General features: G+C 36.1%; 1 protein-coding gene across 4 annotated transcripts in view; it reads right to left on the bottom strand.

Annotated features, from left to right (window-relative positions):
* Positions 1–27,460, bottom strand: part of LOC114053892 (chromodomain-helicase-DNA-binding protein 7) — a 245,912-nt gene that overhangs the window by 100,631 nt on the left and 117,821 nt on the right. For all 4 annotated transcript variants that reach the window (XM_027877006.1, XM_027877008.1, XM_027877009.1 and 1 more), the window contains exon 3: positions 9,683–10,113. In XM_027877006.1, coding sequence (XP_027732807.1) covers positions 9,683–10,113 — 431 coding nt within the window. The remainder of the gene's footprint in view (positions 1–9,682; positions 10,114–27,460) is intronic.

Genomic DNA, 27,460 nt, shown 5'->3' with positions numbered 1-27,460 from the left:
AAGGAAGGAAGGAAGGAAGGAAGGAAGGAAGGAAGGAAGGAAGGAAGAAAGGAAGGGACAGAGGGAGGGAAGCATTCACAGGGCTGGGCAGGGCAAGGCAGGGGTATTAAGAGATTACCTGCAATTTTCAGGTTGAGAGCTGTGACAGCCTTGACCTTAGCCTCTAGGTTGAAAGAATGGTTTGTGGGTATGAAGAAAGAGTGAGAGGGCCTGAGTGCTAGAATATAGTGGATCAGGAATAGCTATATGATACTTTGATACTCTTTTAATGTAACCCTACACATAACTAGTACAGAGCAGGCTAGTATTCCCCAATCCATTGAAATTTGTTTTAATGTCCAAGTAAACAAATCCACCTCTGTTTTTATCTTTTTAGTTTTTATTATCCACAGATATGAGTTTAAACCTTCATGTAGTTCTGAAATCCTGTCCTAAGGACTTCTGGGGAGCTGGCCAGTTCTTTAAAGGGAATGATGGCAAATCATAGAAAGAGAAGTTATAGTAGGATGCTGATAGCAAAGTCTAACCATTCTTTTTTTTTTTTAAACACTAAATTATTTGCACCAGAAATTGTCCATCTTGTCATGGTCAATAATTAAAACTGAAAATCCAAATTCAATAAATTTAATGGACCATATTAAGAGCTGCCAGAAATAATAAGAAAAGGAGATAAAATTATCTGATAAAATATGATACAACCAGATCAATTCAATATAGGACTCTCATTTAACATATCAGCATATCTGTCATATAGCAGTGACTAACACTATAATAATATACAAAAAGATCACTGATAGTTCAAATTGTACCTTATAGTAACATCTTTTAGTAGCACTTTTGTAGTGTACTTCGACAAGTGAGATACTAAAAGATAACTATTTGGCTCATCATATTCACATTTATGTTGGGTACAGAACCAAAACAACACTAACTTAACCTGTTCCCATCTATGCACACCACAGGTCTTGACCCATCAAATGAAACAACCAAGGCTAACTCTGGCAATCCAAACCCTGCAACCTATATCCCAGTTAAACTGAATATTGACCTTAGAAATAAGCTATTCTTCCCCTTGGCTAGGTAGAATAGCAAATTAGTCAAACCATACTACAAACCTTGGGTGGGTGCTTTAAGCAGAGGGAGTATAGTACTGAGTGTATGGTTAAACCTAAGGAAGAGAAAAGACCACCACCTATTCCATCAGGAGGGGCTGAACTTCCATGAAATTAGATTAGTTCCCACAGAAGACAGGACCACACACAGAAACGGTGTTCTGATGGAAAGTCCACTCTCCTTTTCTCCCTTCTTTTTTCTCTGACCAGAGTGCATTCTTTGTTAGTTCACATTGCTAGTCTTAGGGAAGGGAAGAGATCTAAACTATATGGGCTTTGGCCTAAGAATGACTAAAAATACTATGGCTAACATGCTTGTATTCTAACAGGGTCCATCTACCTTTCAATAACATTTCAAGAATAAAAAGAAGCTTTACATAGTAAATGCTAAAAACAAACAAAAACACCTTTGCATCTATGCAAAGCTTTATATCTTTCAAAAGATCTTCATTCATATCTCTATATAGAGATATGAAAAATTTACCACCTTTATGCTTCATTTTGCTTCTTTCTGGTCAAATCTAATCCTATGTTCCAACCCATTATAGTGATTCATATACCCTGTCCTATAATCCTACTTGGTTAAAACTTCAAAAACAATGTCTGTCCCAGAGCCATTCTTTTCCATTTCATTATAAAGTTACTGTCAGACTCAACTCTCAAGTCTTATTTGATAGGTGGTAGTGGACTTTGAAAGTAAGACACATTTGTACCTTTTCCTTTGTTACCCAAGGGGCCATAGGTCACAACTTTGAAATTCTACCACAGTTCAATGGATCGGCAGAAACTGAACACAAAAACAGGCCCAATGCCACCCAATTAACTGAGGCTGGCAGAATGAGAGGCAGTAAGACTTTCTTTTAAGCTGCAGAATTGTCATTTTTTCTGCTTCCTCTAACAACTACAAACTGAACCACATGGTACGGGAAATACTATGACTCAGACTTATAACAACAGTGACAACGACGACAACAACAACAACAAAACAACTTGCCTTTTACACTTTTAGCTTAGTTGATTTTAAAAGTACCAGGTAGGAAAGGGGTCAAATTAAAAAAAGAAATGCAAAGTATATCCATGTGTGTATGTGTATAAATATATATGTACACATATATGTATTTATACACACATATATACATTTGTATACATACATATATACATACACATGTATATACACATATACATGTAGATAGATACTAATATATACACACCCATAAATATTAAGCACAGATACTTACCTCAAGCATCTCATTGGCTATGGAAAGGCCCCATGATTACCCTGTTGGAAAAGACAAGTTGGAATGGAGAGCTTCCATGTGGATATGGTCAGGAGGTCCCTCCTGTTGAGAGCTTGCCCAGGTCAACAGGTAAAGGCAACCTGCTCTCAAACCCAATTTTTAGTTTGGACCTCATGACAGGAGACCAGCAAACATAAGGCCAATATAAAAGAATATAGGGAGTCATGGGATCCCTTCCTTCACTTGCATTTTCTTCCCTACTTGCCATTTCTGGATGTTTAAATCTAAAGCTTTCTTTCTCAACCACACTTTCTACAGAACTCACTCCTTGATGGACGCACCTAGAGCACTTAATTATATAATGCAGCCTGGCAAACTGCCTGATACCCTAGGTGAATAACAATTCCTAATATGTGAGCAGTTTTTTTTAAAAAAAGTGGTTTAATTAATTTATGACTTATTTAACTTACAGTTAAGAGGGGCTAAGAAGCCAGGTTTTCTGTACTTATTTGTAAAGCTTACAAATAAATTTACAAACAGGTTTGATTTTATATCTCATCTCTACTAAGTGACATCAAAATGTAGTAGCACACTCTGGAGTATGTATTAATGTGCCATTACAGATCATCTTTGAGCTCACTGGCAGAATAAAATACACTCAGGTGAATATATAGACAGATTACAAATTAGCAAATATTTATAGAGAATTCAGAATCCTTAGAAGAAACATGCTTTATAAATCCTTTAGTTTTTCAAAGATCCATAGGTTTGCCAGTGAAGGTAATTCCTCCACCAACACAGATCACAATCCCCTATGACTTTAGGGATGATCTCCAAAAGTTGCTGTAATTTTTAAAAAACCGAAAATCAACACACTATCACTACCAATCTGATAATGCAATGACACTTTCAGAATATAACAAGCTTGGCCTTCAAACAGCATATAGAACCAGTTCTGGTCACTTAGTCAATGCCTTTCCAGCTTAGTGGAACCTATCAGAACTCATATTCCACTAGTATAGCCTGTGTGAATCCAGGATTATTTCCACATCAAAAAAAGACACTAGAGGGGCAGCTAGGTGGCTCAGTGGATAGAGCACTGGCGCTGAAGTCAGGAGGACCTGAGTTCAAATCCGGCCTCAAGACACTTGATACTTACTAGCTGTGTGACCCTGGACAAGTCACTTAACCCCAACTGCCTAAAAAAAAAAGGCACTAGAGAAGGAAAGTTGTATATTTAATAGTGATAAGAGTAGCATAAATTGGGCAAAGTGTTATTTACAGGCTTTTTTTTCAAAATCATAAAGGTTTTTTTAATATCTTTCTCACCTTAACTACAAAATGATATTTTGAATTTGTTTCGTGTTGTTTTGTTTTTGCTTGTTTGTTTTAGGTAGGAAAGACCAGGTTGGAGGGAGAGACGGGCAACTATTTGACGTGAAAACATTATCCAAAGTTTCAGTAGGCAAGTCAAAATCTTTCATCAGTTTCCCATTTCCAACCCATTAGAAAACTGTATATAAAATACTTATTAAATATATCTAGTTATAGAAAACACAAATTCTTTCAAGAGTTGAAGAAAATACTTTCATTGTATTTATAACTGAATTTAAAGGAATATGCACATTTATTTAACAGTATGTGCATTAAAAATAAAGAATACATCACCAGTCCTCATTACACAGGTTTGCAATCTTGGGGGTCATCTCTCACTCTACTTCACCCAATATGTATTAAATTAGTTGCCAAATCTTATTGTTTCTACCTTCACGTTTCCTGAATCCATCTCCTTCTCTCCACTCAAAAGGCCTTCACCCTAATTCAGGTGCTCATAACCTCTTTCTTAGACTACTGAAATAGCCTCTTAGCAAACTTACTAGATCTCTCTGCTTCAAGTTTCTCCCCTCTCCAATCCATCTTCCACAAATCTGTCAAAAATGACATTCTTAAAGCACAAGTCTGATCATGTCACTCCCTTCTTCAACAAATTCCAATGACTCCCTATTACTCTAAAATCAAATGTGAATTCCTCTGATTGGCATTTAAATCCCTTCACATCCGAACTCTAACTTACCTTTCCAACATACTTCCCTTTCTCCATTCACTCTTTGGTCCAGCCAAATGAACCTTCTTCTGTTCCTCACATGGCATTCTATCTTCAGTCTCTATAACATAGACATAGGCAGTCCTCCATACCACCACCACCATCACTACCATTCCCCAGCTTGGAATTCACTCTCTTCCTCAATTCTTTCTCTTAGAACACCTCAACTCTTTCAAAGCTCAACTCAACAGGTAGACTTCAGAAAAACCTGGAAAGATTTATATGAACTGACGCTGAGTGAAGTGAGCAGAACCAGGAGAGCACTGTCACAAGAACAGCAACATTGTGTAATGACCAACTTTGATAAACTTAACTCTTCTCAGAAATACAATGATCTAAGACAATTCCAAGACTTGTGATGGAAAATGCTATCCATATTCAGAGAAAGAACTATGGAGTCTGAATGCAGATCCAAGCATACTATTTTCTCTTTTTTTTCCTTTCTCACAGTTTTTCCCTTTTGTTCTGATTCTTCTTTCACAACATGATTAATGTGGAAATACTTAATATGATTGTACATGTATAGCCTATAACAGCTTGCTTGCCTTCTTGGGGAAGGGACAGGGGAGGGAGAGAGGGAGAAAAAAACATGGAACACAAAATCTTATAAAAGCAAATGTTGAAAACTATCTTTACATGTAATTGGAGAAAAAAAATTCTATTAAGTGGAAAAAAAATAAAAAAGAAAAGAAAAAACAAAAATAAAAACAAACAAACAAATAAAACTCAGCCCAGCTACCTTGATGAGGTCTTTTCTGATCCCCACAGCTTAAAAATGTGATTCCATAAAAATCCTACTCTACTGCCTCAGAAGAGGATGGTGGTGATTCTGATTTCTCAAAGATCATATTAACAATGGAAAGGCTCTGACAAGTTCTAGCAGGTTGGAAAGGCATGGCTGAGTGAGGGACTGAATATCTGCTGACTAATGATCATTCTAACTAAGTTCAGAGAAGCTCATCACCAGATATCCTATAGGTCGATGATTTTTTTTTCTTTTTTTGGACACAGCACCTCTCCAAGACTACCTATTAAATCATAGTGGGGATATCATCTCTCAATAGAAGGTATATCCAAACTGATGACATGATTATGGGAACTTAAAGGTAATGAAGTGCAATTCTAATCAAATGTGGGAACTTTTCACATTCTCCTCACCATAAAGAGTTAAAAAAAATCCAAAGACCTGTGTTCTGTAGCTTTTCCTTCTACAGAACCTGGGCAAGTTAACTTAAAATTAAAAAAAATGCAAGATGGGATTGATGAGAAAATGGTTACAGATAAAATTATTGAAGAGAAATGCACCCTCCTAACTCTGAACAGGTATTTCTCCACATAAACCACACACAATCAGGCTCAATCTAGTCACATCATAGCCATTCCTTTAATGATGACAGAGACTAGAAGAGTGTGTATAGATATCACCATTCCTACAAACCCACTATCAATCTCACATCCAACCAATTGAAGACCAGTAATTTAGGAAATCTCAAAAACAACACTTTAAAATAAATAATTTCTTAAGAGAAAGATTTAAGTATCCATAAAGCATTTATCATTTTATGTCTTTATAGTCCCTTTATTCCAGGCATCTGCAGGAAAATTATTTTCGGTATAAACAAATTCATTAAGTTAACTTATTCACAAATGGAAATAGCTGGTATCACATAGCATTTTGAAAAACAAAATTGCCACTGCTCTAATTCAATGCTTAGAAGCAAACTACGAATGACAATTCAACATGAGTACTAACATAACCCAAACCCCCTATTACCTTCATCGCCGCATATTCAATTTACATAATTATTCTGCTATGCTATTCAGAATTCACATTTAGTTGTACACATTCCGGTTATCCCTACTATGGGGATGTTATTTCCTTCCTAGATATAATAACACAGTAGCAAGACCATGATGCAACAGATTCAATTCATCTGACCAGCAGAAACATCATTCAACAGATGAATGGTTTAGTTTGTTGATTCGCTTAAAATCTTCATTCAATTACCATGTTACTGGATCATCTTCCCATCTGCAGCATTGCTAAAGAGAAGCAAGTCTCCCAGGAATTATTCTCTACGAACATACTTCTCCTCATTAAGTCAGCAGGTGTTTTTAAAAGTTTAAAGCTACCAGAGCCAACTCAGGTAAGTGTGTACTGAAAAAAGAAAACAAACAAAAGACAAACAAAAAAAACCACACTCCATGCCCATACTGGATTTACAAAGGTAAATCCTACTGGGCCACAGTAGCTCATTTCACTTAACACTGAAAAAGCCCGGGGGCAGTTAGGTGGTGCAGTGGAGAGAGCACGACCCTTGAGTCAAGAGGACCTGAGTTCAAATCCGGTCTCAGACACTTGATACTTACTAGCTGTGTGACCCTAGGCAAATGTCTTAACCCCATTGCCAAGACAGAAAGGAAGAAGAAAAAGCCTGGAGGCCTCCTGATTGGTATTTTACTCAGTTACTTATTCATTTTTTAGGGCAAAAGGAAACCTACCATTTATTAGAATCACTGACTATGAGACAAGGAAAGCCATAATAACCCATCAGAAAAGTATTAATACTATCTAGAAAGAACCAAACATGTCCTCTTCTTCCTGACATATTATTCCTCAACAACTCCAGCACTAAACATAAATAAGACTTTCAATGGTTAGTAGCCCTCAACATTTAATTTTCACATTGGTAGAAAAAGCCAATAACTTTTCTCAGAATTTACAGTGGATTTCATGCCTTTTGGGTGGGAAAAGAAGAAGTTATATACTTGGCAAAAATTCCTAAATATTAGGTCTGTTATCAATTGGATCAAGGGATTGTGGAATGTCTCCTCAGTGACTGAAACTTGATTCCAAAACCCCCAAAACAGTCCTGGCAAACCTAACTTATTTTCTATGGTAACCATTAATATCTGCCACCAAATTGTTCTTCGGATTATATAGCGTAGATGAGGTCAGAAAGTTAGTATAACGGTCACTTCTTAAAACAAAGGAGATGAAATAGGCAGAAAGTAGGAGTGTTGAATAACTTCAGAGGAATTGATGAAATATGCAGGGATTTATTGCCCTGACTAGTTTAACACTTGTAGGTTATCTTGACAGAAGTCTCAGCTATTTGGTAATGCATTTTGTAAATATCAGATAGATAGGTCAGTGATTAGACCTGTGATTTCATTGGCATAGAGAACTCCCAGGTAAGGAAACTCTCTTACCAAGACAGGCTACAATCTTCCCTGGAATATCATCTTAGAAAGTTACCTATAGCAGTTGTCAAACTCTCACTCCAGAAATCAAATTAAAATGTAATTGAGAAATGTTTTACAAAACAAATAAAAATGCAATACAACATAGATAATGTTAATTTGTGGTTTTCTAAGTCACTATGCAGCCAGCAGGGATAGATTCCTATTTGAATTTGACACCAATGGCCTAGAGCACTGAAAAGTTAAGTGACTTGCCCAGAGCTACACAGTCAATATGTGTCAGAAGTGGCTCTTGAATACAGGTCTTTCTGGCTCTAATGCCAGTTCTTTCTCTGCTATGCAGTTCTGCTTCTCAAATGATGTGTGACTGTTCTAAAACATAGACTCTGAAAATTTTAACATCACAGGATGTAGATACAAATCTTGGATTTGGCTTTTGAAAAAAATAAGATTTCTGAAAGTAATTACCAATAAAATTGTGTCACAAATCATAAATATTTTGTAACAGCTTAATGTGTTTAGAATAAAATTTCAAAGGCACAAAATTAAGAGACTGCATTATAGTTCTAAGGAAAACCAACATATTGAGCCCATAGCTAAATGCAAATATTATCTATCTGAATGAACAATCTGTTAAATGCAATTCATTCATTTTGGCAAAATGGAAGTTTGTCATGAGCAATTTTTTTTAAAAAAAAAAAGTTGTTTAGTTTTAATTTAAGTTTATTTTAAACTGTAACAGTGGAGGAGCTACCTTTACTGATGAGATGCATGCAAGTGTCAAAACCCTTTCCGTAATTGTACACTTGAGGCTTGCTTTTTAGCTGAGAAACATTTCAGAGATTTCACACAATTATTTGGACATGCTTTATAAGTAGTCAATTTATCCCATTTACCAAGAATTGCTAGCCAGGGCACTCATTTTATCTATTTGTTTATCTGTACCTAAATTCCCAGACAATCCAGAAATGAAAGCCTTTTTGGGGGGGGGGGGGGGGACAAGCAAAGTTGATTTGTTAATATCAACTTTTTAAAGTGGAGTTTGCAAACAGATCCAGATTAATAAAGACTGGCCATATTTCCATCTGGAAGCTATATTTTCTAACATTAGCCACATCCTGAAAAATAGATTCAGATGTTTGGAACGGGTTCAGAACAGTTGTAAGAAATGTTCAGTACAAATGAAAAAATTAGTCTTCAATGTCTTATCCTCTTAGCTTTCCTTATTGAGTGAATATTTATACCCAAAAAATTTAAGGCGGGACATGAGATGGTGGTCTTTAGAACTTTCAATACATGCTATTCTTGAGCACATACAGTATAGATAACTGCTATTTGATTTCTCCCTCATCGCCCACTAGGATTTCAACTTTGCCCCTGAAAGGCTTACTCTGCCAAGTGGAGATAATTAATTCTCCTGTTCCAACTACTAGGAAACAGGGCTGAAAGACTTAGTGAAACGAAGTGACCTTTTTTCTTCAATTCTCCTCCTTCCCACTACAAACTTGCACGATTGCCGAAAATAAGGTTTCTGTTCTCTTGACTGAGGAAAAAAAAAATAATGCTACTAACCTGATTGCATTTTTTTTTAAATAGCATACACATTCCCTGCTACAACTACTCAGGAGCTAAATAAAAAAGCTTAGCCTTGAAATACAAAGAGGTTTCTAGTCTTTAAAATGGTCCAAATCAATATTTTTGATTCATGGGGTTCTCCTAAGCACATATTAGCACCAACAGAATTAAGCATCACAAATTATTATTATTGACAATAAAACCAAGGACAACTCACATTTAAGGCTTGAGAAGTGCTTTCTTCCCAACAAGCCTGTGAAGTAGGTAGTGTTAAGCTACTATCATCCATGTAAGTATTCTCATTTTAAGAATTTGAGAGGTGGGATAAAAAGGTATCAAAATACATTGTTCTTCCATTTAACATACTCTGATTTGTAAAGTGACATTGTTTTTGTTTATTCCAGAAATGTATCACTGATCCACAGTGATTTTTGCCCCTTTCAACTTACCTTGTCTTTTTGTTAGACTTGGGTTTTGGTGTGGTATTTTTTGCTTTCTTTTCCTTTGGCTCTTTGGGGATCTTAGGGGTTTTCGGGGTCTTGGGTTCCTTAGGCTCCTTTTTCTCCTTGGGTTCCTTAGACTCCTTCGGATCTCTTTTTGCCTTCGGTTTTTTCTTTTTCTTTTTCTCTTCTTGGGACCCATCTACTGAGTTCCTGGCTAGTTCCTGGCTGTCATTACGACCAGAGAAGTCATCTTGACCAAAACTTTTACTGGGATCCTCTGCAACAATGTGATTGTTTTTCTTTTTCTTCTTCTTTTGTTGTGGCTGTTGCTCCATAGATGGCAGATAATCATCACTCTTCACTAGTTGGGCCTTCGGTCCGCTAACCTGAGTCATCTCCGGCACCGGTTTCTCTAGAAAAGGTTCCGATGGAGAATGCTAAAGGAGATAAACAGTAATAGAAATTAGTTTATGATAACCTTAAAAGGTGATAAAGACTAGAAGGAACTAAAACAAATGGGTAATGTTTCTGAATCAATTATATATTCAAGCTAGCCTGTACTATATTAATGTTCCATCAAAAGTAATTTTGGATTTAATATTTCTCCCATTTAAAAATTCTGTCTTCCAAGATTATAACATAATAATACTTTGTTTAATTGAGAAAACAGAGGGGAAATTAACAACCATATAGTAAAATTAAGTAATTAATATGAAAAAGAAAATTCATTTGATTAAAGATAATTCTGTATGCCTAAAAACAAAATTACTGTTCAGTCATTAAAAACAGATGTCAAAAAAATAAAGATGCTATTTTATACTGACATTTAGCCATGCTTAACTTGTACAGGGCTTTATAAGAAACGATGACATTTTTCCTTATCCTTAAATTTGACCAAAAATAATAAATTCACAGTGGGGCCCATTAATTTCATTAAGTCAGGGATCTCAAAGTAAGGATTTGTCATTTACTTACCCCTATCCCACCCCATTAAAGAGTTTGTAATACAATAATGCAATATTCTGATCACTTGAAACACTGGATCCCAATAACAAACAATTCTTACCATAATACAGATCATTTTTCTGACAACTCTTAATTAATCATCCCTAAGATAATATATCTACACTTAACAACAATGGGCTAAAGCTCAAGTATTGATTTTTTTTGTGTTGTTTTGTTGTTGTTGTTGTTTTTAAAGTCACATTGAATTCTTTCTTCTTTCTCACCACTTGTGAAAACTCAACCAAGAGATAACCAAATCCAACAGAGGATTCCTGTGAGATGCAGAAATCATTTTCTGTCTTTTTCATATCATAGGACCTCAGATTTAGAGTTAGAAAAATCACCTCAACCAACCCTCTCATTTTACATATGAGGTCCAGTGAGGCTGAGTGTCTTGGTCTGATCCTCAATATGAATCTAGCTCCTCCAACTTCTAATCTCAATTTTAACACCTTCTCTATACACTTAAAAATAAAGGAAAAGTTATCAGTAGATACCAGGTTTACTGGCTTATTTACAGAAAGGTCAGTGATTTTAATTAGGCAGGCCAAATTTGAAAACAGAGAATCACTAAAATTAGAACTTCAAAAGGTGGTGCCTCAAAAAGTTTGCTTTTGGTTAATATTCCACTATTACAAATACAACTGACAGTGGAAAAAGTAATAACCTGGGTGGGACTAAGGAGAATCAGTTTCTAATTGCCACAAAAACTACCTATGGTTTCTCTGTTTCCAAAACTTGTAAAATATGTTCCTTTAGATTCCCTAAATCCTAAGATTAAGGTTTTCAATTCATAAATCTTCCTTGTTCAGGTTTTAGTGGTAGCTGAAAGATACTGCATTGAATAATGGGAAATAAGAAGGAAAAGAGAACCCCAAAAATGACAGAGAATGGAAAGATATAAGATTTGGCTCATATTATGTGAGTTGATTTCTACTTTGAAGTTCTTTAGATGAGGAATAGGGCCAAAATATACCTCATCACATTTCTCCTCAAACCCATTCATCCTCCGAAGTTCTCAATTTCTGTCAAGGGCACTATCAATTTCCCAGATACCCAGGTTTATAACATTGAAACCATCCTTTATGCATCCCTCTCCCTCATCCCCCATACCCAATCCATCATCCAGTGTGTTGAGTCTGACATTTTCTCCTCCTGTCCACTTCATTCTTCACAATTTCCAACAACCTTATAAAGGCAGAGATTTGACCAGGCCACTCCTCTAATCAAAAGCCTTCAATGGCTACCAATCATTGCTTCTAGGCTAAAATACAAATTCCTCAGCCCAGCATTATTTATGCCTACAAAGTACTTCTTTTTATCCCAGACTCTTGGAATCCTGTGTTGCTTCAAGAATCAGATTGGGTACCATCTACCCTATGAAACTTTCTTTGATTCCCTCAGTTATTTAGGCTGATTCCTTCCTCAAATGTGCTCACTTATCTGTGTACTTGTCTTATCCCTCAGCAAATAAAAGCTCCTTGAGAACCAAGATTATTTTTCCTGTATTCCCAACTGAGTGACTTATATACAGCGGGCAATTATTTACTATACCTTTGGTTATAGCATTTTCTTTCTTAAAAAAATCTGTAATTTTACTATTTCTAATTGTTGAAAAGATAAGTCTCAGCTACTAAAAAGTCAGAATTTTACTTTAAATATATTTATAGAAGTACAGTGTATTACTTTAAGCTACCTAAAATAACTTACTTAATGACACAATTTTGCTAAGCCCTGTTCTAATGAACAGATAAGACTATTTTGTTATTAACACACCTCCTGATGCCTGTTACTAACATGCTTTAAAATAGTGCTCTCTCTTAAGTAGATTGAACATTCTTATTTATGCTATTAATAGTGTTAAGATAAACTTCCACATAGCTACCAATGAAATGGTCAAGAATTCAGAATAGTAAGGGGGGGTGGGGTGGAGAGAGCAGAGTACAACAATGTGTCTGAATTAGCATGAAATCATACAGCTGAAAGGGTCATTAAAGATCATTTAATCCAACCTCCTCATTTTACTTATGAAGAAACTGAGGCTCACAGAGGCTAGGTGATTTACCCTAGGGTTAAGGTTTGACTCCAAAAGACAGAACTACACGGGATATACAGAGTGTGTGTCTACACAAACACATACGCATACACACACACACACACACACACACACACACACGTTACCATTGAGGAAAATGAAGAAAAGTTATATTCCTGAAAACAGCAAAGAAGGAAGCTTATCAATAAACACTAAAGAAAATCTAGAAGTGACTTATTTCCAGGTATTTATAACTTTCATTAAGCTAGAGGGTCAACTCAGTTTACAGGACCTAAATTCTTAAATGAGATATGTAGGTTTTTATTTATAAATGAGAAAAGGGGAACATGCTATAGATTTAAACAAAAAAATCTAAAAATGATCTGTTTATTTCAACATACAAGGCATTTTATTTGCTTTCAAATAAATAAATGAGGCTATAAAATAACATCTTGTTACCCAATTTAATCTTCCACAAAATAATGATTAAATACAAAATGTATATTAATCCTAGTTGAGATGCAACAGAATTATGTTTTGGTGCTATTTGAAATAAGGTGAAAAAGGTGCTCAGAAATATTACAGTGTTTACTAAACCTACATTTCCTTAAATCTTTTAGAGAAAAGCTGTTTTTGTAAACATTTAACAAAGAACAGATGGCCTGCTTTAATCATGTAAGAAAAAAAAAAAAACCTGGAGCTACAACAGCTTATAAGGACTAGGCACCTCCCTGACCAAAGGCATGGTAGAGCCTTCCCTAATGCTATTTAATTTTACAGTAGACATTTTCTTATCATTTTCCACTGCTTGACAGTTAATCAATGCCATTAACATTTGATATTATCACACAAGACATTCCTAAAATCTCTCATTTTTTAAAAGAAACATGCATGATGCTTAGCACTAAGAGTATTTAAAAATAAGCTACACAAGGGCTTACAGTTCGATACTTTAAAAACCAATTCTAGCTTTTCAACATATTTTAAAGAGTTTGAAAATTAGAGAGTGTTTAAGTTTTTAGGACTAAAAACATCGTGTCCAATATTCAAATTGCAAATGAAAACAAGTCAATGCATTTAAAAAAATTTAAGAGGAAAATATGCTGGAAATACTAAATATTTACATTCAAAATTCCTCACTCATTCTTATTAAAATGGACAGAATAAACAAACAAGGTCTGTTATGTAAAGTAGCAGAATGTTGAATTAATCCAGTAAGAATGAATGTCAGTGGAAGAAGTACAGAAAAGGAAGAAGGCAATCTTTCTGTTGCTTTAAGAGAGACTGAACTAACATAACCCAAAACTTAAGTCCTAATAACAGATGACAATCACATCCCTGGGAGAGAAGCATCCTGAGACAATATTCAGCTCTCTAGTTCATCATAGTTAAAAAGAGAAAAAGTACGTGAAATGAGTCAAATAACTTTTTTATATGATCTGAGGTCCAATCCCAGATCTAGCACTAAGTAAGTATTTATGACATCTTAGGCAAGTCACAACTCTCTGGGCCTAAGTTTCCTTTTCTGGAAAATTAAAGCACTAGACGAGATTATCCCTAAGATACCTTCCAGCACTAAAATTCTATCATTCTATCTAAAAGCCAGCATTAAAAGAAATTACATATATTTTTGTAGCTGCAGACATTAATTTTTAAGAAACTAGTCAGGTGTGATGCTCTTCTAGGTTTCAACAGCACTTTCAGACTTAGTTAAACAGAAATCTCCTTTAATCATATTTTAACCTAATTATACTTCTGGAACCTCAATCTGTTAACAGTGCTGGATAACATGACAGGTAATATCAAATTATCAGTTTCTAATGACTCATATGTTCCCCAATCTTTGCAAACTAATGCAATTCTGTTGAATATACTCTCCCATCTAGAAACAAAAGTTTTAAACCACCTTTTATTTTACCACATAATACTAGGACATAAGCCATATGCCCAAACCTGGCCAGCACATGATTTTCAAAAAAGAAGGAAAGAGAAAAGGAAAAGGGAGCCACAAATGATAAAAGTAGGTTATTCACAATATACAAATAGATTGTGTCACAAAATATCCCAACAACATCTTTCTGTAAAACAACAACATTGTATATGATGGTTAAGTTCCAGGGCTAATCCACCAAAACACCTGGTTAACCTATAATGTATCCAGAAGATACAATATTGTCCTAACAGTATTATAGAACCTGACTATAAAACATAAAAATATTTCTATGGTACATTATGTTCAGAGCTGGATTCCAGGAAATAAATTGTTACCTACTAGCACAGGATTCCACCTGTGGCTAGAGGCTAAAGGGTTAAGCAGTAGATGGGGAGGATAATTGGGGGGGGGGGGTTAGTTGAAAGGGAATTACAAGTGAGCTACTACTGGAGAAAGTATTAAGGGACCACAGGAATAGGGCTTCTTTCTCAGAACCTACAAGGATATAGATAACCTAAATTTGCTTCCAAATCTTGTTCTTACTTATCTTCATCAGGCCCTGGAGATGGTCATCAACTTTCCTTTCCACTGCCTATTACGAGGTTATTTTAAAACAGGGCTTCTTCTTGTTCCTGCCTGGCTAACTTTAGAATAGACCTTACCTATCCCTGATATAAACACACATGATTTTAGAAACTTCTAAGTCCTTTCTACAGTGCTTTTTTTTTTTTCCACACCCTAGAACTGCAAAGGAAGTATGAGTCCATTAATCCAAGACTCTCAAACACTCAACACTTCACTTGTCCACAACATTCCAATTCCTTCCCTCCATGACTTTGCACAGGTTATCCTCCCACTCCACTCCCCAATCTGGAATGCATTCTCTCCTCACCTACACCTTCGGCAAACCTTAGTTCCCCTCCAAAGCTCAGCTAAAGTGCTGCCTTCTTCAAGAGGTTAATTCTGATACCCCCAGTTTGTGCCCCTATCATGCTATACTATTCTGTATATATCCTGTGTTACTTATCATTTTGCATCCTCTCATAGACTTTAAGCTCCTTGAGAACAGCACCCAACTAATAAGATTTTACTTGAACATGAATCTTTTCTATAATACGCCAGACAAATGGTCATCTATCTAGCTTCGCAAGAAGACTTTCAATGAAAGAAAGAGGATTCACTATTTCAAGGCAATCAATTACACTTATAGAAACCTCTAATTCAAGAGTTCTTGACCTTTTTTGTGTCATGCCTAGTGAAGCTCGACCCACTTCTAAGAATATTTTTAAATGCATAAAATACATGGAATTGCAAAGAAAACCAATTATATTAAAAATCCAGTTATCAAAAAAAATTTTTTAAGTTAAAGAACCTCAGCTATATTTGTTAGAAAGTTTGTCTTTGAGCTTCATCTTGTTTCTGCAACTTTCATGCATTGTTCCTACTTCTGCCCCATAGGACCTACCAAAGGTATAGAAAAAAGATCACACAGACGCGCGCACACACACACACACGTCTCCAGGTAGGTGCACAAAGGGCTGAAAGTATGATTCATCTGTACTTCAAAATAAAAGCATACTGCATTATCCTTAAGGCACTTAAAGTCAAAAGAGTTTGGAGGTTGGGGATAGTGACATGCAATAGGTCACTTTGGGTTCCTATCCAAAATCTACCTTCCTTCCTAGCTTCTGTAAAAAATAACACCATCCTTCCAGACACTCCAATTTTCAACCACAGAATCATCTTCAACTCCCCACAAGCTCTTACCACCATATCTAATCCATTGCCAAGTCTTGTCAATTCTACCTCTGCAACATCTCTCATATTTGTCTCCTCTCCCTCCACTCATATGGCCACCACTCTAGCTCAAGTGTTCCTCACCTCTCAACTGGACTACTGCAATAGCCTTTTAATTGGTCTCACTCCCTTCAGTCCATGCACTCCACAACCTCTCCTCCCCACAGCTGCCAAATTGGTAAATCCTATAACACTGGTTTTTGCCATTGCCCTGCTCAAGAAGCTTTGGTGGCTCCTTATTCCCTCTAAGATAAAATGCAGACTCCTCTGGCATTTATATCTCTTCACAAGAAAGGATGAAAAGGAAAAAAAAAGTTGAAAGCAGTATAACTTAAATGACCAAGACTAGCCAAAGAAAAGATGAGAAATACACTTTCCTTCTTTAATTAGAGAAGTGGTAAGAAGGGGAATTTCCCAATGGCCATGGAACATTGTATATAATATTGTTTATATTCGTTGTATCCAGTTAATGAGTAGATTAGATTTGCAGAACTGCCTTTTTCTTCTTTTTTTTAAATGGGAAATGGATCTCTGAGTAGGAGAGTTTAGGAGGGAATATTTTAAGATACAGGAGGTATAAAAAAGGAAGGTATAAAATTAATTGATTTTTTAAAAAATCAGAATCTAGCTTTAACCTATTTCTCTAGAATAATTTCAAGTGGTTTCTGCTCATACATTCTATATTCAAATCAAACTGTCTAACTGTTCCTTGTATGCAATATTCTATCTGCTACCTCTGTGCTCTGACATCAGCTGCCCCTACTTCCCTCCGACACCCTCACTCCGGAATTGGAATGCCATGGTTTAACTAGAGTGCTACCCACCAACATGAGGCCATTTCTGATTTTCTCCAGTTGTTAGCGCTGAAACCCTCCTCAAAATTACTTTGTATTAACCTTGCATATCATTTGTATTCACTTAGCTGTGTACATGGTGTTTTCCCCAATTACACAAAAGCCCCCTTAAGGACAGGCACTGTTTAATTTTTGTCTCTCAATTTTGATTGCCTAGCACAGTAACTTGGACATGACAGACACTTAGTAAAAGCTAAATTAATTCTTAGATATAAGCAGAACTTTTGATAAAACCTCCTAAGCTACTCTTATGAAAAAAAGAAAAGAAATATGGGCTTAAAAAATAAGTCAAGTGAACTCTAAACTGATTGAGTCACCAGATCCAAAGAGTAGTCATTAATAGTATGATGTCAACTTGGAAGGAAATCCCTAATTAAGTACTCCAGGGCTCTGCACTTGGCCCTATCAGTTTTAAAGGCAGAGATGGATTCATATCAAATTTGTAATTAACAAAGCTGGAAGTGGCAGTTAACATGTTAAGATCTTGACAGATAAGACCACTGAAGAGAATCTAAGAAACATAAACTTTAAAAAGAGTAAGTTTTAACTTGGGTTTAATAAAAAAATCAACCTCAAAAATATAAACTAGAATAAGTATGCTTAGAGAGTTCCTCCAAAAAGTATCTTGAAGTTTTGTGAATTACAAACTCAATGAAGTAACAGTACAACATGGCAGTTAAAAAAAAAAAAACACTAATGCTATCGAAGGCTTTGTTAAAGCAGACATAATGTCCAGTACTAGGGAGGTGATAGTTTCACTATACTCTGCCCTGATAAGTCTAAATCTGGAGCAAATAGTCCTGGGTGTCACATTTTTGGAATTAATATAATAAGCTGGGTAATCAGAGGAGGGCAGCTATGATGGTAAAACAGCTTGTTAGAGAAGACAGAGAGAGAGGCTGTCTATGAGTGTTTGAATACCTGTCCTTTGGAAGAAGGGCCAAACCTGGTCTCACTGGGCAGAACCAAGAGACAGATATTGACAAGGTAAGGGAAAACTGACCAAAAGAGAGACCCATAAGTGCAATGGATCCTTTGCTTCCCTTTACTGGAAGTCTTCAAGCAAAGACCAGATGATCAATCGTTGTACATGTTATAAAGGGGATTCTCATTCAGATGAAGTTGAAACTAAATGGTATTTAAGGTCCTTTCAATTTTGACATTCTTTACTTCTGTGTTACCTGATGACTACACTTAAAGAACAAAAAAGCTGTACTTTACTTCTTAGCAGTAAATTAATCTACTAATAGCAACCCTATATTCAGGCCAATAGCTGAAGACAAAACTGTATAATCAAACTTGATAGTTTCCAGGGATGGGCAACCAGTAGCCTCAAAGACACATGTGGCCCTCTAGGTCCTGAAGTACAGCCCTTTGACTGAATCCAAGCTTCACAGAACAAATCCCCTTAATAAAAGGATTTGTTCTGTAAAATGTGGGCTCAGTCAAAAGACTGCACCCAAGGATCTAGAAGGCTACATGCGGCCTCGAGGCTGCAGTTTATCCTATTCCATCCGAGTGTAGGTTCTGCTATCCTGGAAAGGCTTTGAGTGGGGTCGCTGCTCTGTCTCTGAGGCCATCTTACCTAATGACTGAGAAGCTCTTTACCAGGGGAATGAACATTAAGTGATAAGGTCTTTGGTCACAACAGCCAATAACACTAGAGAATCATAACATTCTTAGATTGAGAAGAGACCTTAAAAGTAATTAAATCCAGGGGCAGCTAGGGGGCATAGTCAATACAGCATCAGTCCTGAAGTCAAGAAGACCTGAGTTCAAATCCTACCTCAGACACTTGACACTTGATGACTGTGTGACCCTGGGCAAGTCATTTAACCCTGACTGTCTTGCCAAAAAAAAAAAAAAAGTAACTGAATTCAACCCTCTCATTTTACAATAAAGAAAATAAAAATCAGGGAGCAGAAATGATTTGGCCAAGAGTCACACAGCTTGTTAGTTGAAGACATAGGACTAAAAATCAGATCTATAGACTTCCAATATGGTTAGTGCTCTTCAATCTGTCTCACTGGCTCTACAAAAGTACAGTTTTGGCTCCTTAGTTGGTTAGTACATAATATTATATGTTAGTACATAATATTATAGTTAGAGTAACTAGTTTCAAAAAAAAAAGAAAATTTAATTAGTATGATCAAATTATATCCAGCTTTCTTGTAAAACCTTTTATCAAAATGGGGCCTGAAAGAGAAGGTGTTGCTACGTTAGCATAACATCCCCATTTCTGAAAAAAATTTAAAAACCACTCAAAGTATGTCCTACTATTTGTAAGCCAGTAACTTTGATAATCTTATGAGATGATTTGCAAAAACATGCCTATTTGAAGAAATGCATGATTATCTCAAGTGTTTCCCTAACAGAAAGGCATTTAGAACCAATAAAAATTAATAAAATGTCAACATTGGGTGGAACGGATCCCTATATTAAAACAATGCAAGTAGAAAGTTGCCTCTGACTTGTGATAAGTAGAATAACATGAAGTCTATCAGGCAGTTCTTATGAGAAATTCTGGCTTTGACAACCTTGTTCTGAAGATTTTGAAATTTGGTAGAAAAAGATTTAGGTCCCACATCTTAAGACAGATTTAATAGTCTTAATGGTTTTCAATGGATCTCTAGATTTAGGAGTAAGGCTTTTTTTTCTTCCCAATATTTGAAGTCAGACTACTAATTTTGCATTGAACAGATTTCAGTATATGAATGACCTATAAGTCAGCATATTCTTTGATTCCCAATTGTTAAGTGTTAGTGAATTTTTTTCTTATTCGAAGATGATCTTACAACTGAGAAATACTTTAAAGATTACTGAATCCAACTCCTTCATTTTACATGAAGCTTTTTAAGCAGAGGAGGAACATAGAATGTTGTTCAGTTGTTTCACTTGTGTCTGATTCTTTATGACCCCATTTGGGGTTTTCTTGGCAGAGATACTGGAATGGTTTTCCATTTCCTTCCTCAGCTCATTTTACAGATGAAGAAACTGAGATTAACAAGGCTAAGTGACTTGCCGAGGGTCACAAAGAAACTAAGTATCTGAGGCCAAATTTGAACCCATAAAGATGTCTTCCTCATCCCAAGCCCAGCGCTCTATCCGCTGCACCACCTAGGTGCCCTAAGTAAGATAATATATTTAAAGAACTTTTCACAGTGGCTGGCACACAGTAGGCACTTGATAAATGTTTGTCCCATTTCTCCCTTCCCCATGAATCACACCATATTCATAAGAACACAGATTTAGAAAGCATGGAATCCAAAACTAAGACTCAGAAAGATAAAGTGACTTGGCAAAGGTCACACACTTAGGAAGTTTTTTGAGGCAGGATTTGAACCCAAGGCTTTCTGACTCCAGCTCCAGGACTCTATCCAATATACAACAGGAACTGATGCCTTTATATAAGACTAATCAATCACTAAGTTTTTGGATCAAAGAAAATGCAGATCTTGAGGAAAACTGGCTCATCATAAATAAAAGGTTATGGGCAATTTTCATATCAAAAGTACTCAAGGATTCAATTCAATATAAAAAAATTTTTTTTTTTTTACTAAATTACACTGTACAATGTACAAGGCACTAGATTCAAATACATACCCAAGCGTTAAGTGATTTTTTTTTAAGTACAAGAAAGAAATATTTTTTTTAAAATACAAAAATATAACTAAAAATAAAGTTAAATAGTACAAATTCATTTGGGGGAGGGTTGAATTTACTGTACATCAGAAGCAGTCATTTAAGATTTAAAGAGGATTGTGTCCCTATGACTCTCTCCAGCTGGAATTGCGCATGAAACAGAAGATCTTAAAGCAATTAAGTATTTTATAAACACTGTTAAGGGGTCAAAAAGAGGGAGGTTCATTCACTGACTAATAACGCAGTAATAAACAAACAGCAATGTTATGCAACTGAGAAAATTATTATAATTGAATCTACACAGCTGGGCAAGAATAGAAGCCTACTTATGTATATTAGATCACAAATGCTTTGTGTGGGTAGATTTTAATAGACTTTGAGAACTGTTGGATTATAACAAGTTGCATTTAAAATGTTTTTAAATTCATATTTTTGTTTCTATCTGAATATCATCCAACAATCCCATAGGTAATAGTACAGAAAGTAAGAAACCAAACAGCCCTAGCAATTACTTGCTAATCTATTTTTTACCATAGAGAAAGATGTGCACAGAATGGTTAAGCAGTTACACTTTCTTGAGATGTCCTCATTATACATCTCTTCTAGAGACATTTTACCTTGTTTGTTCACTGCAATATGAATAATTAATGAGTGTGACACACTAGTGTATTGAGAAGGGAAAAACAGGAGAACAAAGTAGCTTTCAACATTTGAACATTTAACCTTCACTCTGCTCTTGGAGTTTCCTTTATACTTTGATATGTTTCCCTTTTGCAATTGTTGCAATTGCTTTTCTTTCTTTCCTCTGTGCCATCCAAACCAGATGAGAGGAATGGGATCCACCAATTACCCTAATTTACACTTATAGAACTACATGTTAAACAGGGATAAATGAATGGCTCTTCAAGTTTTCTGAGACTCTTTATAATCACAGTATTAAAATCAAAGGACTAGTTCCCTAGAGTTCAAGGAAGATCTTGAAAAAAGATTAAATCTAATGGGAACCACCATCACCACCACCACCACCACCACCACCACCACCACCACCACTTTTCAATTAACCATGGTAAAAGTGCTAACCAAAAGAAATCACCTTCCTCAGAAGGTATTCATTCTGGAAAATTGTCCTTATAATGATCATGTAGTATAAGACTTTTTTCTAAATGATTAAAAGTGAATACAATGTATTCTATGCTGTGCCTTAATCCATATAAAACCTAACTTCAAGCAAAAATTGATTGACTTGGTGCTCTAAACATAATGACAGAAATACACATGTATCTTCAACAAGCACACATTTTACATCGATGATATCAATTTTATGAGATAAAAGTACTAAAGCTTTAATGGTCACAATTAAAAAAGCCAAGAGTTTGAGTGGCTCAATAGTTGAGCCAGAGACCTTTTACCTGTAATGGAATCCATTATAGCCCTGATCTCAGTTTGAGGGGATGGAAGAGGAAGACTTTTAAATATGGTTATAAAATGGTAGTATTCTATGAACTGTTTAACTATGCCATTTCAACACAAATTGCTGTATGATTTACTTTTCATCTCAACTTCAACATCTACTCAATAGACTTTTTTAAAAAGTGGCTACAATTAAACAATTAGAGAATATGAAGATACTACCTAAATTTTGTTAGTGATTTTTATAAAAATGGTATATTATCACTTGAATGGCTAGTTTAAGCAAAGTGTTTTTTGTCAGTTCTAAAGATATATTGCTTCAGTGATCCTCCTAAAGGATGATTTTAAAGCTGCCTTTGGACTTGGGAATTCTGAATAACTGCAGAGAGGCACATCTCACTATAAGACATACTTAAATATTGACAGTGAAAATATATAAAAGGAAATATATTTACATGATTCCTACAAGACAATTGTGTCAAGAGGCTGTGTGTGTGTGTGTGTCTGTTTGAAAAGGGGAATGATAAAAAATAATAATAAAAAAAGAAAAGGGGAATAATATCATGAATTATAAACGAAATACTTATTGTAGAGACCACACCATATAGACAAAAACTAAAAGGAACTAGAAAGGAAAGTTAGTTGAAGTATTTTAAGGGATCTCATGTAGAAAAAGGAATAGACATATTCTGCTTTGCCTGGGCAGAACCAGGAGCAATGGGCAGACATTACAGATAGGTAGAGTGTCACCCTGCATAAGGAAAAGCTTTCTAACAATTACAGCAATCCAAAAGCAAAATGAGCTGCCTGAGGGAGATAGTGATTTCTTGAGCACAATAAGGTATCACTTGGGTAGGTGAACTACTTGAGATACTGTAGTGGAAATTCTGGTCAAGTATAGGTTGGATTAGATAAAGGTCAACATCCCTACCAACTCTAAGATCCTATGAGATATATTATCATTTCTAGATTGATTTCAATTATATTAGAAAACTAGAAACACAGTACATGCCCAATTTCTGGAGAATGGTTAAACAAACACAACTAGTAACATCTCTCATATATGCACCCTTCTTTGCCACCCTGGTGCTGGACCTGTCAACTCATCACCTCATTCCTAGACTATTTCAATAGCATACTAGTTGGTCTGCCTGCCTCAAATCTCCCTCTGGCCTCATTCATCCTCTATTCAGCTGTCAAATTGATCTTTCTAAAACATAGTTTCTGACCATATTATCCCCCTATTCAATAAATTCCCCATGCCTCTCTGTCACCTCCAGGGTCAAATAGAAAATCCTCTATTTGGCTTTTAAAGCCTTTTATAACCTAGCCTTTTCTTGCCTTTCTGGTCCTTTTACACTTTACTACCCCATCCCTTCCAAATGTATTCTGCAATCCAGTGACAATGGCCTCCTTGCTCTTCCTCAGTCTCTCTCCCAACTCTGAGCATTTTCTCTGGCTGTTTTCCATGCCTGAAATTTTTCTCCGCCTTCTCAAGTCCTTCCTTTAACTCTCGGTTAAACTCTCAGTTAAAGCCTCATCTTCCCAGTTTTCCTTTATCTTAGTTCCTTCTCTCAATTTATCCACCCAATTTATCTTGTATGCATCTTGTTTATACATTATTGCTTGCACGTTATCTTCCCCAATTAGATTCTTAGCTCCTTGAGAACAGGAACTATGTCATGCCTTTCTCTGCATCCCCAGAGTTGCACATAGTTCCTGGCACACAAAAAGTGGTACTTGACTGACTACACAAACAACATATTACTATGCTGTGAAAAACAATGAATATGATGAATACCCAGAATATGGAAAGAAATGAATTGATACAAAAGGAAATAAAGAGAACCAGAAAAACAATACACATAATAACTACAATAATATAAATAGAAAAAACAACAAAACAATTGAAATGGAATGCTGTGAAATTATAATGACCAATTTTGGACTCGGTGAAGAAGTATGAGAAGCCACCTCCCTCCCTACTTCGCAGAGGTGGGGGATGGTAGATGTGGAACATTACAGATGTTAGCCCATTTTTTATTTTGCTATTGGTCAGTTTTACATAACTGATTTTCCCTTTTTTCATTTTTTGTTATAAGAGATGGTTCTCTGAGAGGGGAAAAGGGAACGATACATAGGAAGATGTGATTATATAAACCTCATAGGTTTTTGTTTTAAAAGCTTGTGTTTACGTTGAAATTGACATTCCAAAATTTGTTGGCTTTTAATTCAAATAACTAAATATACTCTTAGCCTTTACTATAGCTCAATTACATTCCTCCCTTTCCATTAAGTGCCTACTGTGTACAAGGGACTACACATCAATTATTTCAGAAATAGAAATTAACTGGGGACAATCTCATAGTTACGTAATTTTAAAACCAGCAGGGACATTAGAAACAATCTAATGCATTTTTTAAAATTTTAAAAAAAAACCTGAGGGTCAGTGACTTGAGTAAATTGCCAAAGTCACACAGATATTCTGTCAGAGTTCTTTTAAGGGAAGCCCAGAAAACAGATTTACACAGAAAAGAATTTCCCTTAGGGATAATGGCATGCCAGGTTGCTTGACTACCAGGCCCTCAGGATGACTGAGGTCTAGGTGAGACCTGCTAGTGCTGCAGCAGAACAAAAGTAAACTTCATTAGGACTAGGCCAGAAGTATACCAATCTACATGAGAAAGATGCAAAGTTTACTGTGGTACACTTTTCTACAGGCTGAAAACCCTGTATATGCCAGTTTGAATAGGACTAATCCATAAGGCTATAAGTAGTCCTCACTATGACACACCTGACAAGTGATCATCTAACATCTACAACTCCATGAGATCTGCCAGAGCTTGCTGGCAACTGGCAGAGCCTTCAGCAATCCAAGGTAACCTCCTGTCTGCTCTAGTAGTCTGCCCCAGAAAAATCATCCTTTATCTCTCATCTGCCATCCCTTCCTATCTATGCACTCCTCTGCTGCCTACAAAAACATACAATCCTTCCCATCCTTGAAAAATTTTAACTGGAACTAATCTTTGCCTCAAGGTATACCCCTTCTCCTTTTCATAGTCAAATTCCTAGAAAAAGGTATCTGCATTCCTCAGCTCCACTTCCTCTGCTCTCACTCACTTCTTAACCCTTCAAAATCAAGCTTTCAAACTCATTGCTCACCTGAAGCTGCTCTCTTGAAAAATTACTAGTGTCTCTTTTAAACCTCCTATTTTTATTGGTCTTACTTTTATATCATTTATTTTCAAATGTCTATTCCCCTTCCCTTTCCTAGAGAACTATCCCAGAAACCAACAAACTTGAAAATTCCAATCCTCTTGTCGGATCTCACCCTTCTTAACTTTCCCTTCTCCATCCTTGACATTCTCTCAAAACTGGGTTTTCATGACACTCTCTTCCTATCTTTTTAGCTGATCTTTCTCAGTTATCTTTCTTTCATGCTCCACCTCCTAACTGTGGGTGTATTACTGTGGTTCTGTCCAGAATCCTCCCTGCTAGAAATGACTGTTTTTGTGATCTTGGCAATCATGGTTTCCATTTTCTCCATGCAGACACCTCCTAGGTTTATATATCCATCCCTGCATCTATCTATTGGACATTTCCAACTAGATGCCTGCAAGGCATCTCAAACTCATTAGGTCTAATCCAGAACTCATCTTTTCCCAAAACTCACCCCTCTCTTCCTAACTTCTCTATTTCCACTGAGGGTACTACCATCACCCAGATCATCCAGGCTTCCTCAATTTTTAAGTTCCCCAGGCTTCCTCAACTCAGTTCCTTAGTCATCTCAACTCTTCATTCTCCCTCACCTCCCAAAATCTAATTGTCATATTTTGTTGATTCTACATCCACATCAAATCCATCCCCTTCCCTCACATGGCCACCAACCATCCTAGTTTTAGTCTCTTACTCACCTGGACTATTGCCCTAGCATCTTAATTGGATTCCTTGCCTCTAGATTCCCCCTTTTCAAATTGATCCTCCACATAGCTAGCTACCAAAGTAATATTTCTAAAGTATAGAACTGCTGAATAACCTTCAGTGGCTCCCTATTGTTAAAAACAAACAAAAAAACTTCACCCCCCCAAACCCCCCCCTTTTTTTTTTACACAGAAAGACCTTCAAAATACAGGTCTAGCCTACCTGTCTAGCCATATTATACATTACTCCCCACCACCCTGTATTCCAGATAAGCTCCTATCTCCCTACCTTTGCATAAAATGACCCCAATAGATGGGATACCCTTTCTTTACTTGCTCCTCCTTGAAGAATACTTATCAGTTCCTTCAAAGCTCTATGTAAATGCCAGCTCCTCCAAGAGGCTTTTTCCTAATTCCCATAGTTACTAATGATTCTTCTCCAACCCCCTTACTTAAAAAAAATACTTAGTATATATTTTTACGTAATTACATATGCACATGTTATTTTAAGGAATATAAGTTCTTTCAGGGCAGAGTCTATTTTGTTTTTTGTCTTTGTATCCCCCAGTGCCTAATCCATAGTAGACATTTTGCTTATTGATTGATTTAAAGTCACCTCCATCCCACAATAAATTTCATTTACAAAGATTTTAGTGGAGCTTTTTAATTACTTATGTTTACTGAAATTAAATATCCTATGAATGGGTAAGGGTAACTTCCAGAAGATTATCATTGTTATCATCATCATCATCATCATCATCATCATCATCATCATCAAGAGTGGGTCTCCCTATCTCACTCAGGCAGAAAGTGCAGTGACATTCACAGGGCCCTTCCCATTGCTAATTAGCATGGGAGCTTTGACATGCTCCTGGGGCTCTGAATATTGATGCCAGACAATGCAAACACCTCATCAGCTTAGTCCACAGTAGTTCTGAATTCCCAAGCTCAAGAGATCCACTACGCTCAGCTTCTCTGGTAGCAGGGATTGCAAATTTCTGTTGCCAAGCCCAAGTTCAGAAGATAATATTTAGGAAATTTCCCCTAATCAACATGGAAAAAAAAAACTCAGGAAGCTGTTGAAGGTATACAGACAACTTCTTATGCTGTTTTGTCTCTTCATTTGGAATAAAAATTAACGAGTGTAAAGGTTCCTAAAGCCCAAGGGTTAAGAGTTTCATCCTATAT

Source organism: Vombatus ursinus, unplaced genomic scaffold (genome assembly GCF_900497805.2).
Source record: "Vombatus ursinus unplaced genomic scaffold, bare-nosed wombat genome assembly UNPS02014812.1, whole genome shotgun sequence".
Taxonomy (NCBI): Eukaryota; Metazoa; Chordata; class Mammalia; order Diprotodontia; family Vombatidae; genus Vombatus; species Vombatus ursinus.
This window is presented reverse-complemented; position numbering and strand designations above follow the sequence as displayed.